We start from the raw sequence: 13,159 nt of genomic DNA on the forward strand, positions 1-13,159 counted from the left end.
TTGACCTTTTCAAAACACAGAATGCCCAGAAAGCCTTGCTTGCCTGGGTGCCCGCGCCTGTTGGCTAATGCCACACTTTGCCCCTGGCACAGATCGATGGGTGTTTAGGGCTCGGGGGGTTTCATTGATTGGAACGCAGGAGCTGCAGTTTAATGGACGACTGCACGGCTTTGTTCAGGCCTCGCTCTAATTATACTGCAAAAATATTAACTTTTTTATTTTTAAGTGAGATCAATTATGAAGAAAAATTGCATAAAACTTCAGATAAATCAGTCTTAAAAGTAGTTTTTGTTCTTGTTGTTTCTGCTATTTTAAGCATACATTAAAGTAAAATGAATGAGGATAAAATAGGACAGAAATAAATGCAGTAAATAAATGCAAATAGAAATAAACTCAATTCAAGATACTTGTGAAGACAAATTGTTTACGATTTCGAAAAGCTTCAAGATAAATATACTTGTGAAGACCATTTTTGCATAAGATATTCAGAGTTCAAGTGTTTTTTTTTTCTTCTCTTTCTTTTTTGTTGTTGCATAAATGCATGTACATTTGATATAAAAAGCAAGAGTTATTTGTAATGCAAAGCGCAGTGCACCAAAGAGTCGCTGTAATTATGTATTTAATCATCATATTCATGTTTGTTTGGATGTTGGCACTGAGCTCCGGGGTGGCAGTCATGCTCCAAGACGGAGGAGACACGTTTCGAGGCATTTGTGCGCCGCATGCGACGTCTGTCTTCCAAACTCCCCGTCCCATTTCCTTTCACAGCAATTGCATTCAATCTCAGCCGTTATTTCTTTTAATTAACACCACCGTCTCGTTGAATTTACGCCGAAGAACACGGATACATTTAGCTGGTTGTATTTCCTGAGGAGACCCGGGGGGCTCTCGAAACGTTACAGACGAGGAGAGATGATGAGGAAACAGCTGCTGGAGTGATTCACTTGATTTCTCTCTCAATTCTGCAATCACACCAGAACGGGCACAAATCATTATTCCTCTATCTTCATTCTCTCCAATCACAGTCTGATGTGATTCTGAGCGCTTATGAGCAGAGATTGAGCTTCACAGGTGGTTTGTTGGGCGTATTAGTCCTGTTGGCCTACGCAGTGGACAGATTTCATTCATGTGTTGGCGTATTGCTCACTGAAACTGGAAGTTGAGACGTGTTTTTGATAGGAGTTGGTTTTTAGCTAAACCAAGATTTTATACTTGCTTATGCTAGTCAGCGTCAGGTGTTTTATGGAGAGAGACATTAGATCATTTCTACAAAGTGAGAAGAAAAAGTAAATAAAAAAATAAATAAATTGTAATTACTAAAAAAAAAAATAATAATAATAATAATACCACCATCTTTTCTGAGTTTTAGTTTAAGAATACATTTTGACATGTTTTAATAACTTTAATACATTTTAATAATTATTTAATTTCATTTTATCCCAGTTTTTATTTTAGAGTTGTAACTTGAAAGACTCTAAATTGTAACTTTTTACAAATTAACTTTAATACATTTTAAATTTAACATTCATATAAATTAATAAATAAATAAATTTATTAAATTTTCTTTGAGCTTTTCAGAATTTTAGTTTTAGACTTGGAAGAAAAAGACTCTAAATTGTGATATTTTTCATTAACCCATTTTCATTGTTAATTTTGAATTTTATTATTATTATTATTATTATAAAATTGTTAAATTATTTTACATTTTAATTAATAATAATAATAATAATAAGTATTATTATTATTATTATTAGTATTATTATTATTATATTTTATACTTTCTATTTTATTTTTTATTATTTTATTTTATTTATTTATTTTTGCTTTTTAGAGTGCACTTTCATGACCTGAAAGCTAAAAAGCTAGTATACTTAAGTAACTTTTATTTTGATCGGCTAACCTCTGTATGAAGGCATAGATTGGGTTATTTGTCAGGAACAAAAGTTCAAGAGAGAGAGCCCCTGTTTTTACTCTGAACATTATGGTTTTATAACTGATCGTCAGATATGCAATATATAGAGTAGTGATTGTACATTTATATTTCATAAATTACCAACTCTACACTGAAATTCTGTTGATATGAATAGGTGAATGATTTGAGTCCCTGTATTGCAGAGACATTATGTTTCCAAAAATGAAAAACAATTTCCCTTCATTTGTACGCAATTGCCTCTCAAGTCTTTTGTAACTTTGAGCCATTATGATAACTACCACAATTTCAGTAAAAAAAAAAAAGGTTCATTATTCAGTGACTATGAAGGACAGCAGTGAAAGTGAAATCTACAAACCATAGGAAGGTTGTTAGGGATGAAATAAAATCAATGCATTAGTTAACATCAAATTGTTATAAAATGATTGCATCCACTTATCGGTCAGTGAAAGCTTCATCAGAGCACCTAGAGTGAAGAAAGAGGAGAGTCAGGGTCCAACCCTCAGAATGGAGTGAAGCTTCCCTATCTCAAGCTCCACACAACACTGTCTTTTATCGCAGGGAGGCAGTTGTATAAAATAATATTTGAAAGCACATCTGGAGTGTCCAAAATCTATAATAGTGGCCCAGCTTTGAAAGGAAAAGTGGCTGCAGATGGAGCAGAGTCTCCTCCTGAATCACAGCGCTGATTGAATTCTTATACAATTCTGCAATTATAGAGCAATTACAGAGCTTCTGTGTGGATCTCTCACCACCGCTGGCCTCTTGTGTAATACACTGTTAAAGAAATGAGCCATCGCAGTGATTTGACCATGTCTGAGGGATATGTCTCATGCACAACATGATTGTGCGAGACATGGAAACCATCTAAAACATTTTAGCATTGTGATGATTTTCTTTTCTTTATTTATACACAACATTAATAAATATGTTTTGTAGACTGCTTTTGTTTACCAATAAATTATTTTAATTATAATTATTGTTGTTGTTGTTGATTTACATAGATTGGCTGTTTTAATCCATGCAAACTCTACAACGTCTGTCTTGGTCATAAGAGCGTATAGCTTGTGTTTTATTTGAGGCAAATGAAGTGATTTTGATTGTGATATGCCTCTTATGTCAGCCACAGTTACATTTCTCATTACGCCGATCGTTTGGTGGGTGGTTTGTCGAGCAGTAACATGCGTAATGATCCGCTGTGCGCCACTGCAGTGTAAATTTGTAAAGTTTTATGATTGATGTCTTTTAAAAAGACAATGCTGCTCATATATATGCACACCCACACTATCCCATCATTCTTAGGCCGTGAATAAAAACACTTTCTTTAAATTATCAATCTTTGGCGCTGAAGGATCCGCGTACACCAAAAGAGCGATTGAAGAGCGTTGTGATTGAGCGAGTTTGCTGGAAGAACCTCAGAGTGCTGTCTGTCAGTCCTTACCAGATAAATGCTATCTCTGATCTATTTTCTCTTTTGCAAAACTGAGTGTTTTCACAGTCAGCGGATGGCATGTGCATGTATGGAGGAGCCTCGTGCATGTTCGTAGTTTTTTATCAGTCGACACCTATAAAAAAAGCAGCTCCGTATTTCACGAGAGCGTGTTGCCCTGTGAGAGTCTTCTGTGAGTGTGTTATGAAATATTAGTGAAGCGTCTGCAGAACAGCCCGTGGCACTGTGAAAGATGGCTTTTAAATGGAGCAAGTGAGTGCGGAGTGTGTTTTTTTGAGAGCACATGCAGGTGTCCTGGCAGATTTTTTTAGCAGCATGTTTGCGAGTGACCTGCGTGCTGATGATTTGGTTTTAATCAAGACAGACAGAGCCAACTGTTAACAAGGGGTCTTAATTAGATTATGCATTAGACTGCATCAAAGAGAGAAATATCATACCCAGTCTGGATAGGACAGTCCTTAATATGCACAGCAAAACTTTTATTATAATTTTTTTTTTTTTTTTTTTTTTTTACTGTTTTAACGTTAGAAAACTGAAATAATGTGTATTTATTTGTTTCTGCTAAATATATTCTGGTCAAAAAAATGAAAAAATTATCATATATAATTATATATATATATATATATATATAGTTTAATTGTATTACTAATTAATTAATACTTTTATTAGTAGTAGTAGTAGTATTATCATTACTAATATTTTTGTCACAGTTTCTTTAAGTTAAACCAAACTTTTATGTTGACGGATTGCTGTGAAAATTGTATGTAACCTCCAGAGAAGGGAGACGTCACATCAGGACCAACGAATTGGGATCTTGCTTCGAGAGACCAATCTACTCAAGTTTAAACTAAATGAGCCAATGCACATCAGCATGCAATAACTGCATCCAGCTGCTGCTTGTCATGGCACGAGCATAAGCAGCAGGTGCAACTCATATTCAGATTTTTTGCTGAGGTGCATGACGTGACGTCTCCGTTCCCTCCTTCAGGGAATGAAGGTTGCATATGTAACCAAGACGTTCCCTTTCATTGGGTCAATACGAGTCACGTTGTGACTGATGAATTGGGATCCCTATGAAAGCACCACAGATGCTGCACCCCTAGTTAGCCACCTGGTCCCCCTGCGGCAACTGGGCGAAAGATAGGAAGGGCTTACGTGGAGAGAGTCTATTACTGTTGTTCTACTTGACCTATACAGTAAGACTTGTTGGATAACACTGGGAAAGCGTACCCTTTCTGTGGACACTGTAAAATCCAGGGAGCACCTCCGGCATGTGGAGACTGCACATATGGACTGGGCACCCTTCAGTATGTGTGTAGTAAAGAAAACTGCAGATATGTGCCATTCATTCACACCGAGATGCGCAGAGCATGCAGGATTCATGTTTAAATGCTATTTTTGCTGCTTAGTCCATATCACATTTTAATTCAAGTGTGCTGACCTTCGTTTCATTAATTCATCCCAATTTTGACAAATTCTGTGACATTCTGCATTGCACAGTAAATTCAATGTTTAAGACTGGATTCTGCGATTCTGTCTGCATTTTCCACATTGCAGAAATCATAGGCCCATGGTGTGTTTATTTATTTATTTAGAAATACCACAAAACAGTATAGTATATCTGACAAAAAAAAAATACTGTGGTGTTATTATTATTTTTTAAAGGTGTTTATTTATTTATTTATTTATTTTTTAGATCTTTTGGCGGGGATTTCGTCACATTGCTATACAACTGTAATTTGGTTTTAGTACAATCAGTGTACAATCAGTTTTTTTATCTTCCATCACTAATTTTAAGCTGATGATGAGCTGTAAGCTGACATTGTTTTTATATCTTTATGAAGACGGTGGTTTTTCAAAGGAAAGATTGAGAAGACAGTATTTCGTATGTGTTGTTTTATCCCAGTCCTGAATTTTTCCCTTCGAACCCCTTAAATCAATTTGTCTCCAAGCCTCAAGAGCACAAAAACCCACAGCGAGACTTAACGTTGTATTTCTGGAGCATTTGCATTCCACTGAAGTGCGCGTCTTTCTCTTGAGCGCCGCCGCGGGTTCGAGCCGTATTCAGATGAGTGTGTGGAAACAGACGGCGCTGAGCGAGGGAACACACACCTCTGACGCCTTCAGCTGGAATCAAAGCAGCAGAGAGACGCTCAGAGCTTTTGTCTCACATCAACCCGCTCAGACACACGCCGAGGTAAAACTACATGCTCGTGCGCGATCCGCGGTTCAGACTTCAGGCTTAGCGTGACATCAGATGCATGTTTTTATTTGTGTTCTCTTACAAAACAGCTACTAACAGGTTTCATGGTACTTTGATATTGGCTGCTGAATTAAATTATCATATTCATAAACAATAGCATTTAGGGATGTGTATATTTCAAGGAGTATCATGGTATTACCATGGAACAGTTTTTATTGATGCGCTCAGATTTCGATCAAACTATGTAAATAAAACATGATTGTCATTTATAATCGAAATAATAGTCGTCAGAATTTACACTACAAATAAAAAAATGTTCACTTTATAAACTTCAGTATGCTTATTTAAAAAGCCCAGTTCCAGTTTCATAGGATTCGTGAGGAGTTGTTGTCTATCGCCTGTAAATAAAGTCGATTACTGTAGCCCGCTGCTCATTTTCCTATTCTATTCGTTCATATATATTCCCCTCACTGTTTGAAGACTTTACTTTTTACATGTCCTTCTCAAGGTGAGTCTCAACAGGACGGGCTGATTTTACCATTGGTGTAAAACGAATTCACCCATAAAGAATTGTAATATTTCTTGTCATTTGTCAGCAGCGCTTTCTCTGCACTAGTGCGTCTTATCTGTGGCCCATCACAGCACACATCCATTCTGGCCCACATAAACCCCAATCTGTCTCTCAGCCTGGAGTCCTATCGCTTTTTAGTGTGGCTTGAGTTATTCGTCCCATTTCAGGCCCTTGTGGGTTTTTCAGGGATTCTTGACGCCTCTTTCTTTGTTGTGCTGATAAATGTAGTCGGTTCATGTAAGGCCTTCCTCATCAAGCCAACAACAAAGCTTCAATCCCCTCTGCGCTGAAAATTGGAAAGGAATCCAAAGAAACAACACCCACTCACCACGAACAACCGTCTCTCATTCTTCACCCTTTTTTGTCTCTACAGCTACACTCTCCGAGTGGTTGGCAACGGCATTAAAGCCCAGGCTGAAAACCCAGAAGTCAAAGTGAAGGAGGCCGACCCGGTGATCAGTCAAGTCATTGATAAGCTGAAGCACATCAATCAGGTGAGGAAGGGCAGAAAAATAGAGTCGAATGAAACAATGTAACAAGCTCCTTGATGTCCCACGCACTGCTGCGTTTGCATGCCAGCAGATCAGAGCAGATCTCATTAGCTCCGCTCATTCGTGTATGAAACTGTGCCTTGTGTGTTTAAAACCTGTTAGCATGCTTGTAGTAATGTGATAGAGACATTGTGTGCTGTTGAGAATGACTCATTATTGTTTAATTATTGTTTTTGTTAATATTTTATTGATTAAATTTTTATATAATCTATATTTTTTATTTTTATATTATATATATATATATATATATATATATATATATATATATATATTTTTTTTTTTTTTTTTTTTTTTTTTTTTTTTAAATAAATATTTGTTTTCATCTTTCATTTTATTGAAAGTCTTAGAATATTTTTATCATTTAAATATTTCACTTTTTTCTGTGTATGTTTTAGTGTTTAGTTTTAATGTATTTATTTTTAATTATTTTAGTACCTCAGCTAAATATATATATATATATATATATGTGTGTGTGTGTGTGTGTGTGTGTGTGTGTGTGTGTGTGTCTTGGAAACTAGTTGAAATTTTATTATTTATTTAAAAATATATATTTAAATTATTTAATGTCTCCTGTTTTATGGTTTTAGTTAATGATAATAACCTCAGTCAGGCGATGTCTGTTCTGGTTTCACATCTAAACATCCATAACCAATTCTTCTCTTATATCTAGTTTCTTTAATCATTGGCCACACTTCCATGCAGCTGTATAATGTGATCAGGGCTGTACTGTGATTAAGCTGGAGCTCATGTAAACAGAATACCATGATTGTTAATGTCATTACTGTATGCTCATAATAAGCACAGGAACCATAATCACAGTGAAATATGTGTACTGTGGTTTAAATCACGCTATTGGTGTCTCAGTCGTATTTCTTCAACACGAGTGCTGCAGATGGATGGTGTGTTGCTCATGGCGGGAGTAACACACATGCCGCGTTGCATTATGAACGATTTATGTAGCTGTTTATTTTAGAAATGTCATACCTCATATTACCTATTACTGTAATCTGTCATTGGATTTCATAGCAGCCTGTTTTATGAAATGAAAAAAGAGCCAGAGAACTTGGACCAAACATCGTTCACATTTGTTTTAAGCAAAAACAGAAAACAAAACATAATATAATTGTGCTTCTCTAGTGAAAGGAATAGTTCACCCAAAGATGAAAATTTACTGAAAATGTAATCACCATCTGGACATCCAAAATGTAGATGAGTTTGTTTCTTCATCAGATTTGGAGAAATGTAGCATTGAATCATGTGTTCACCAATGGTTGCTCTGCAGTGAATGGGTGCCGTCAGAATGAGAGTCCAAACAGCTGATAAAAACATCACAATAATCCAAACCACATTTGGCAGATGTTCTCATTCAAAGTAAAACCACGTTGCATGCTGTACATAGCTCAGTTCATGCATTCCCTGGGAATCGAACCCGTCAACATAGCGTTGCTAGCTTCAGCAACACCAAGGACATGGATTTGATTCCTGGAAAGTGCATGTTCTGATAAATTATACACCTTGAATACAATGCAAATTGCTGGATACCAGCATCTGCCAAATGCATAAATCATTTTTTGCGTTCAGCGTTTTTCTGCATGTGATTCACAATAATTTCTTAAAAGCTGTAAATGGAAAACTCCATTTTTTGTAGGGATGAATAAATGCCACCGTCTAACCTTGAGAGAAGTACTCACGTTCCCTGAACAAACAAACGTCTTTGTTGACTTGATTTTTATTGTCATCGCTCTCAGTTTGGAGGACGGTAAAAGCTCAAACGCTGACTCACGCTTGAATGCTTTGCTTTAATTAATACGATTTAAGGCAAATTAGTTTACGCTTCTTTTCATATCCCTCCATTTTGCAAAATAACGCATCACAGCGGAACACTTGGAGACCAGAAAATCAATGAATACATATTTAAAAATCCATTTTCAGCCTTAACACCTTCGAGTTTATTCTATCCCTGTTCCACCCGGCGGCCAAATCAATGATGTTTTACCATCCTGAAGCAGCAGCTGCTGCCGCTGGAATAGATTGTGTCTCTTCACTTCCTCTGGATGTGCTTCAAGACAAAATACAGTTGATCTGGATCTATCAGAAGAAGTGCAGCATGTTCTGATCTTGAGAAACATTTTGTGAAATGTGTTTCGGGAACAGAAGTTCATACAGTACGTTTCAAAAACCTCTGTAAGCTTCAGGAGATTTCAACCAGCCCAAAAATGATTGCTTATTAATCTAAATTTAGGATTTGGGTTGCATGTAACATTTCTGGATTGCACAGTTTTAATAAAATCTAATAAATACACAATACATATATTTTATATATTAATCTTCAATAAATCAAATTTAGATTATATGTATTTTTAACTAATTAAATACTATGCCGCAGTTTTTGTTTCATTTATGTATGATTGAGTTACAAATCTGTGTAATCCAGTGTTATGTTTTTAGTTTTTTAGTTTGGATAATGTGTGATTGTCTGTGTAACACACACACACACACACACACACACACACACACACACACACATGGTATACATTAATGGATGGCAATTCATATACATACATTTACATTTAGAGTGTAATATTCAAATGTTTTTCATTTAAAGTCGTCACATTAAACTGGAATAAAGTTAAAGTATTTTAACACTGAACAATTGCAAATCCTCTAAGGAGTTAGATCGAAATTGCAACAGCTTTAAGGATCAGCTCGTTCTTGTCTCTTGATATATTTCTTCTCATGATCAAGTCCATCTCACCGGATCTCGATGGTAGCGAGGTGCTGATGGAGGAAAAAGAGGTAGAGAGATTGAAAGAGAGCTATAGAGAAGGCCTTCAGACGTCTCCTCGCTGCAGGTTCTCTTCAGTCATTCTGTGTGGAATCAGGGTTTTTGTGGCCCGGGGTGCCGTGGCATCTCTGATAACATGACAAAGTGTTCTCCTTAATGATGATAACTGGAACACGGAGAGGACATTTGCTGGGACTCTCAGCGTGAAGCCACTGGTCCTCTGACAGATCCAGCGGGACTCGATGTCCAAAGCAATTTGGCCCTTGATGAGGGAGTCAGAGAAACATCCTCCTGTTGTGGAAATGGACCGATCGGGGGGCGACGCCATGACTTTTTTAAACGTGATATCCAATTACAGGTCAGCAGTACATTTTGATCGGGTGTTAGGAATTCAATTGGACACTTACAGACTCGCACTAGAATTTGTGCCTTTGACTGGAAGAAAAACTCATTCAGGAGAGCAGCGTGAGTCGTCTTCAGCAGATCAGACATTTACTGGTGAGGAAAGAGTAAGGTGGTCCTATATAATTATTATATCGCTTTATTTTAAACATGGTTCTACTTACAGTCAAATTAAAACTTATAAATTAAATGTATAAAAATAAAAACAAAAATATTAAAACAATTAAGTTGCCAAAGCAACATTCTCATTTTCATTTACTGTAGTCGATGTACTAAAATAACTAAAGCTAACACTGTATTTTTTTTACATTAATTGACATATAAAATATTAAATAAACAATAATATATATATTTAAATACTGTTCTAATAGAATAATAGAATATATATATATATATATATATATATATATATATATATATATATATATATATATATATATATATATATATATATAAAACTAACGCACGATAAAACTATTAAAATGTTGATTTTAATTGAACTAAAATGAAAATGGTAAATCTAAAGATGGAAAACTACAGTATTATTGTATCTTGATAACACTGGTAACAGTGGGTACGGAAAGTATTCAGACCCTGTTAAATATTCCAGTCTTTGTTATATTGCATATATAAAATCATTTAAGTTATTTTTTTCCTCATTAATGTACACACAGCATCCCAATATTGACAGAAACACACAGTATTGTTGACATTTTTGCAGATTTATTAAAACAGAAAAACTGAAATATCACATGGTCCTAAGTATTCAGACCCTTTGCTGTGACGCTCATATATTTAACTCAGATGCTGTCCATTGCTTCTGACCATCCTTGAGATGATTCTACACCTTCATTTGAGTCCAGCTGTGTTTGATTATACTGATTGCCACACACCTGTCTATATAAGACCTTACAGCTCACAGTGCGTGTCAGAGCAAATGAGAATCATGAGGTCAAAGGAACTGCTTGAAGAGCTCAGAGACAGAATTGTGGCAAGGCACAGATCTGGCCAAGGTTACAAAAATATTTCTGCTGCACTTAACATTCCTGAGAGCACAGTGGTCTCCATAATCCTTAAATGAAGACATTTGGGATGACCAGAACCCTTCCTAGACTTGGCCGTCCAGCCAAACTGAGCTATCGGGGGAGAGGAGCCTTGGTGAGAGAGGTAAAGAAGAACCCAAAGATGACTGTGGCTGAGCTCCAGAGATGCAGTCGGGAGGTGGGAGAAAGTTGTAGAAAGTCACCCATCACTGCAGCCCTCCACCAGTCGGGGCTTTATGGCAGAGTGACCCGATGGAAGCCTCTTCTCAGTGCAAGACACATGAAAGACCCCATGGAGTTTGCTAGAAAACACTTGAAGGATTCTCTGGTCTGATTAGACCAAGAACTTTTTGGCCTTAATTTTTAAGTGGTATGTGTGGAGAAAACCAGGCACTGCTCATCACCTGTCCCAAGTCCCAAGAGTGAAGCATGGTGGTGGCAGCATCATGCTGTGGGGTGTTCTTCAGCTGCAGGGACATGACAACATCCTGGACCAAAACCTTCTCCAGAGGGCTCAGGACCTCAGACTGGGCCTTATAACAAGACAATGACCCTAAGCACACAGCTAAAATAATGAAGGAGTGGCTTCACAACAACTCTGTGACTGTTCTTGAATGGCCCAGCCAGAGCCCTGACTTAAACCCAATCGAGCATCTCTGGAGAGACCTGAAAATGGCTTTCCACCAACGTTTACCATCCAGCCTGACAGAACTGGAGAGGATCTGCGAGGAGGAATGGCAGAGGATCCCCAAATCCAGGTGTGAAAAGCTTGTTGCATCTTTCCCAAAAAGACTCATGGCTGTATTAGATCAAGAGGGTGCTTCAACTAAATACTGAGCAAAGGGTCTGAATACTTAATGTTTTTCAAATGTCAACAATTCTGTGTTTTTAAGGACCACACTGTACCATAGTATCACCACAGTACTTAACCAATAGCACTTACTGTACCAAATAATACCATGGTATTTCTATTATACTTCGGACATATACCATAGTAGTAGTATTTTTAGAGAAGCATTTTAGTAATACCATATCTTTATAAGTGTTGGATATTGTATTTTGATAAATACATCAAAGTAGAATACCTATTAATAAAATACCATGTCAGTACAATGGTAAAAAAAATGTACCATAGTATGCACATGTCATCATAGTACAAAAAAAGGGAAAATAATACTCAAAGTACCAAAGAAATACCATGGTACCACCTTGGTATTTTGGACATACACCATAGTAAGTAGTACATATACATATAATAGTAACTCTGTACCATGGTAAATATCAAAAGTACATTGGTATTAGTATGTTTTGTAAAGGAAATATGACACTTACTAAGTACTGTGGTACTGTTACGGTATTTTATAAATTATATGGCATATGAATTTCAGTATCATGGTAGATACTTAAGTAGCGTGGTATTACCATATCATTACTGTAGCATTGATATTATCTTATTAAAACAACACTTACTAAAGCATACCATCTTACTCCCACGTGGTATTTCGAAAAATACCATGGTAAAAAAACATTTCAGTATCATGGTATATTTTAAAGTACCATATTATTACAATCACTGTACCACTGTATTATTTAATATTCAGAATATTGTGGTATTACCATAGTACATCTTCAAAGGACCATACAATTACTATAGTAACAAAAACTTTTATTATACTTCAATATGATTAAGGGAGAATCACAGAGACTCAATGAGTGAATGCAGTGGGATAATGGTGTCAATATTCTAAGCTAACCATTACCCATGATACCGAGCGGCCCAAGGCCAACAAAAGCTTTCAATACAACTTGCCTGTGGCAGAAAGCCACCCTGCAGCTTCAGTTTGCCCAGAACATCAGGCTAATGAGCTTCTCTCCTTCAGCTCGGCCCGCAGACTTAGGAAAAGAAGCCCATGGTCTCTTTTTCAAGCCGTGAAGCCTTCAGAAATGTTCTTGTGATGCAGGGCTTTAGCTCTGGCCCATGAAGGGTCAGATCAGCACAAATGCTTTGCTTTCTTTGTTCAGAAATTACTTTCCCGTTTCAGGTCCAGCCTCTTTCTTAAAGGTGAGGCATGCAATTGCTTTGTTAGGAAAAACAATAAAGTGTACAAGAAAAAAAATAAAAAGAAGAAAGTTTTTTGTTGTAGTTGTTTTTTTTTTTTTTCATGCATCAGCCAGTTTTAAGATTAGGCCTATTTGGCTTTTCATAAAGTTAAAATGAGACCGA

General features: G+C 36.5%; 1 protein-coding gene across 1 annotated transcript in view; it reads left to right on the forward strand.

The window, feature by feature from the left end:
• The window catches only part of LOC113044635 (glypican-5), a 166,871-nt gene that overhangs the window by 76,521 nt on the left and 77,191 nt on the right, over window positions 1-13,159 (forward strand). Inside the window, exon 6 of the mRNA XM_026204783.1 lies at window positions 6,528-6,648. Within this exon, the coding sequence (XP_026060568.1) occupies window positions 6,528-6,648 (121 nt within the window). The remainder of the gene's footprint in view (window positions 1-6,527; window positions 6,649-13,159) is intronic.

The sequence above is a fragment of the Carassius auratus genome, chromosome 26, assembly GCF_003368295.1.
Source record: "Carassius auratus strain Wakin chromosome 26, ASM336829v1, whole genome shotgun sequence".
Taxonomy (NCBI): Eukaryota; Metazoa; Chordata; class Actinopteri; order Cypriniformes; family Cyprinidae; genus Carassius; species Carassius auratus.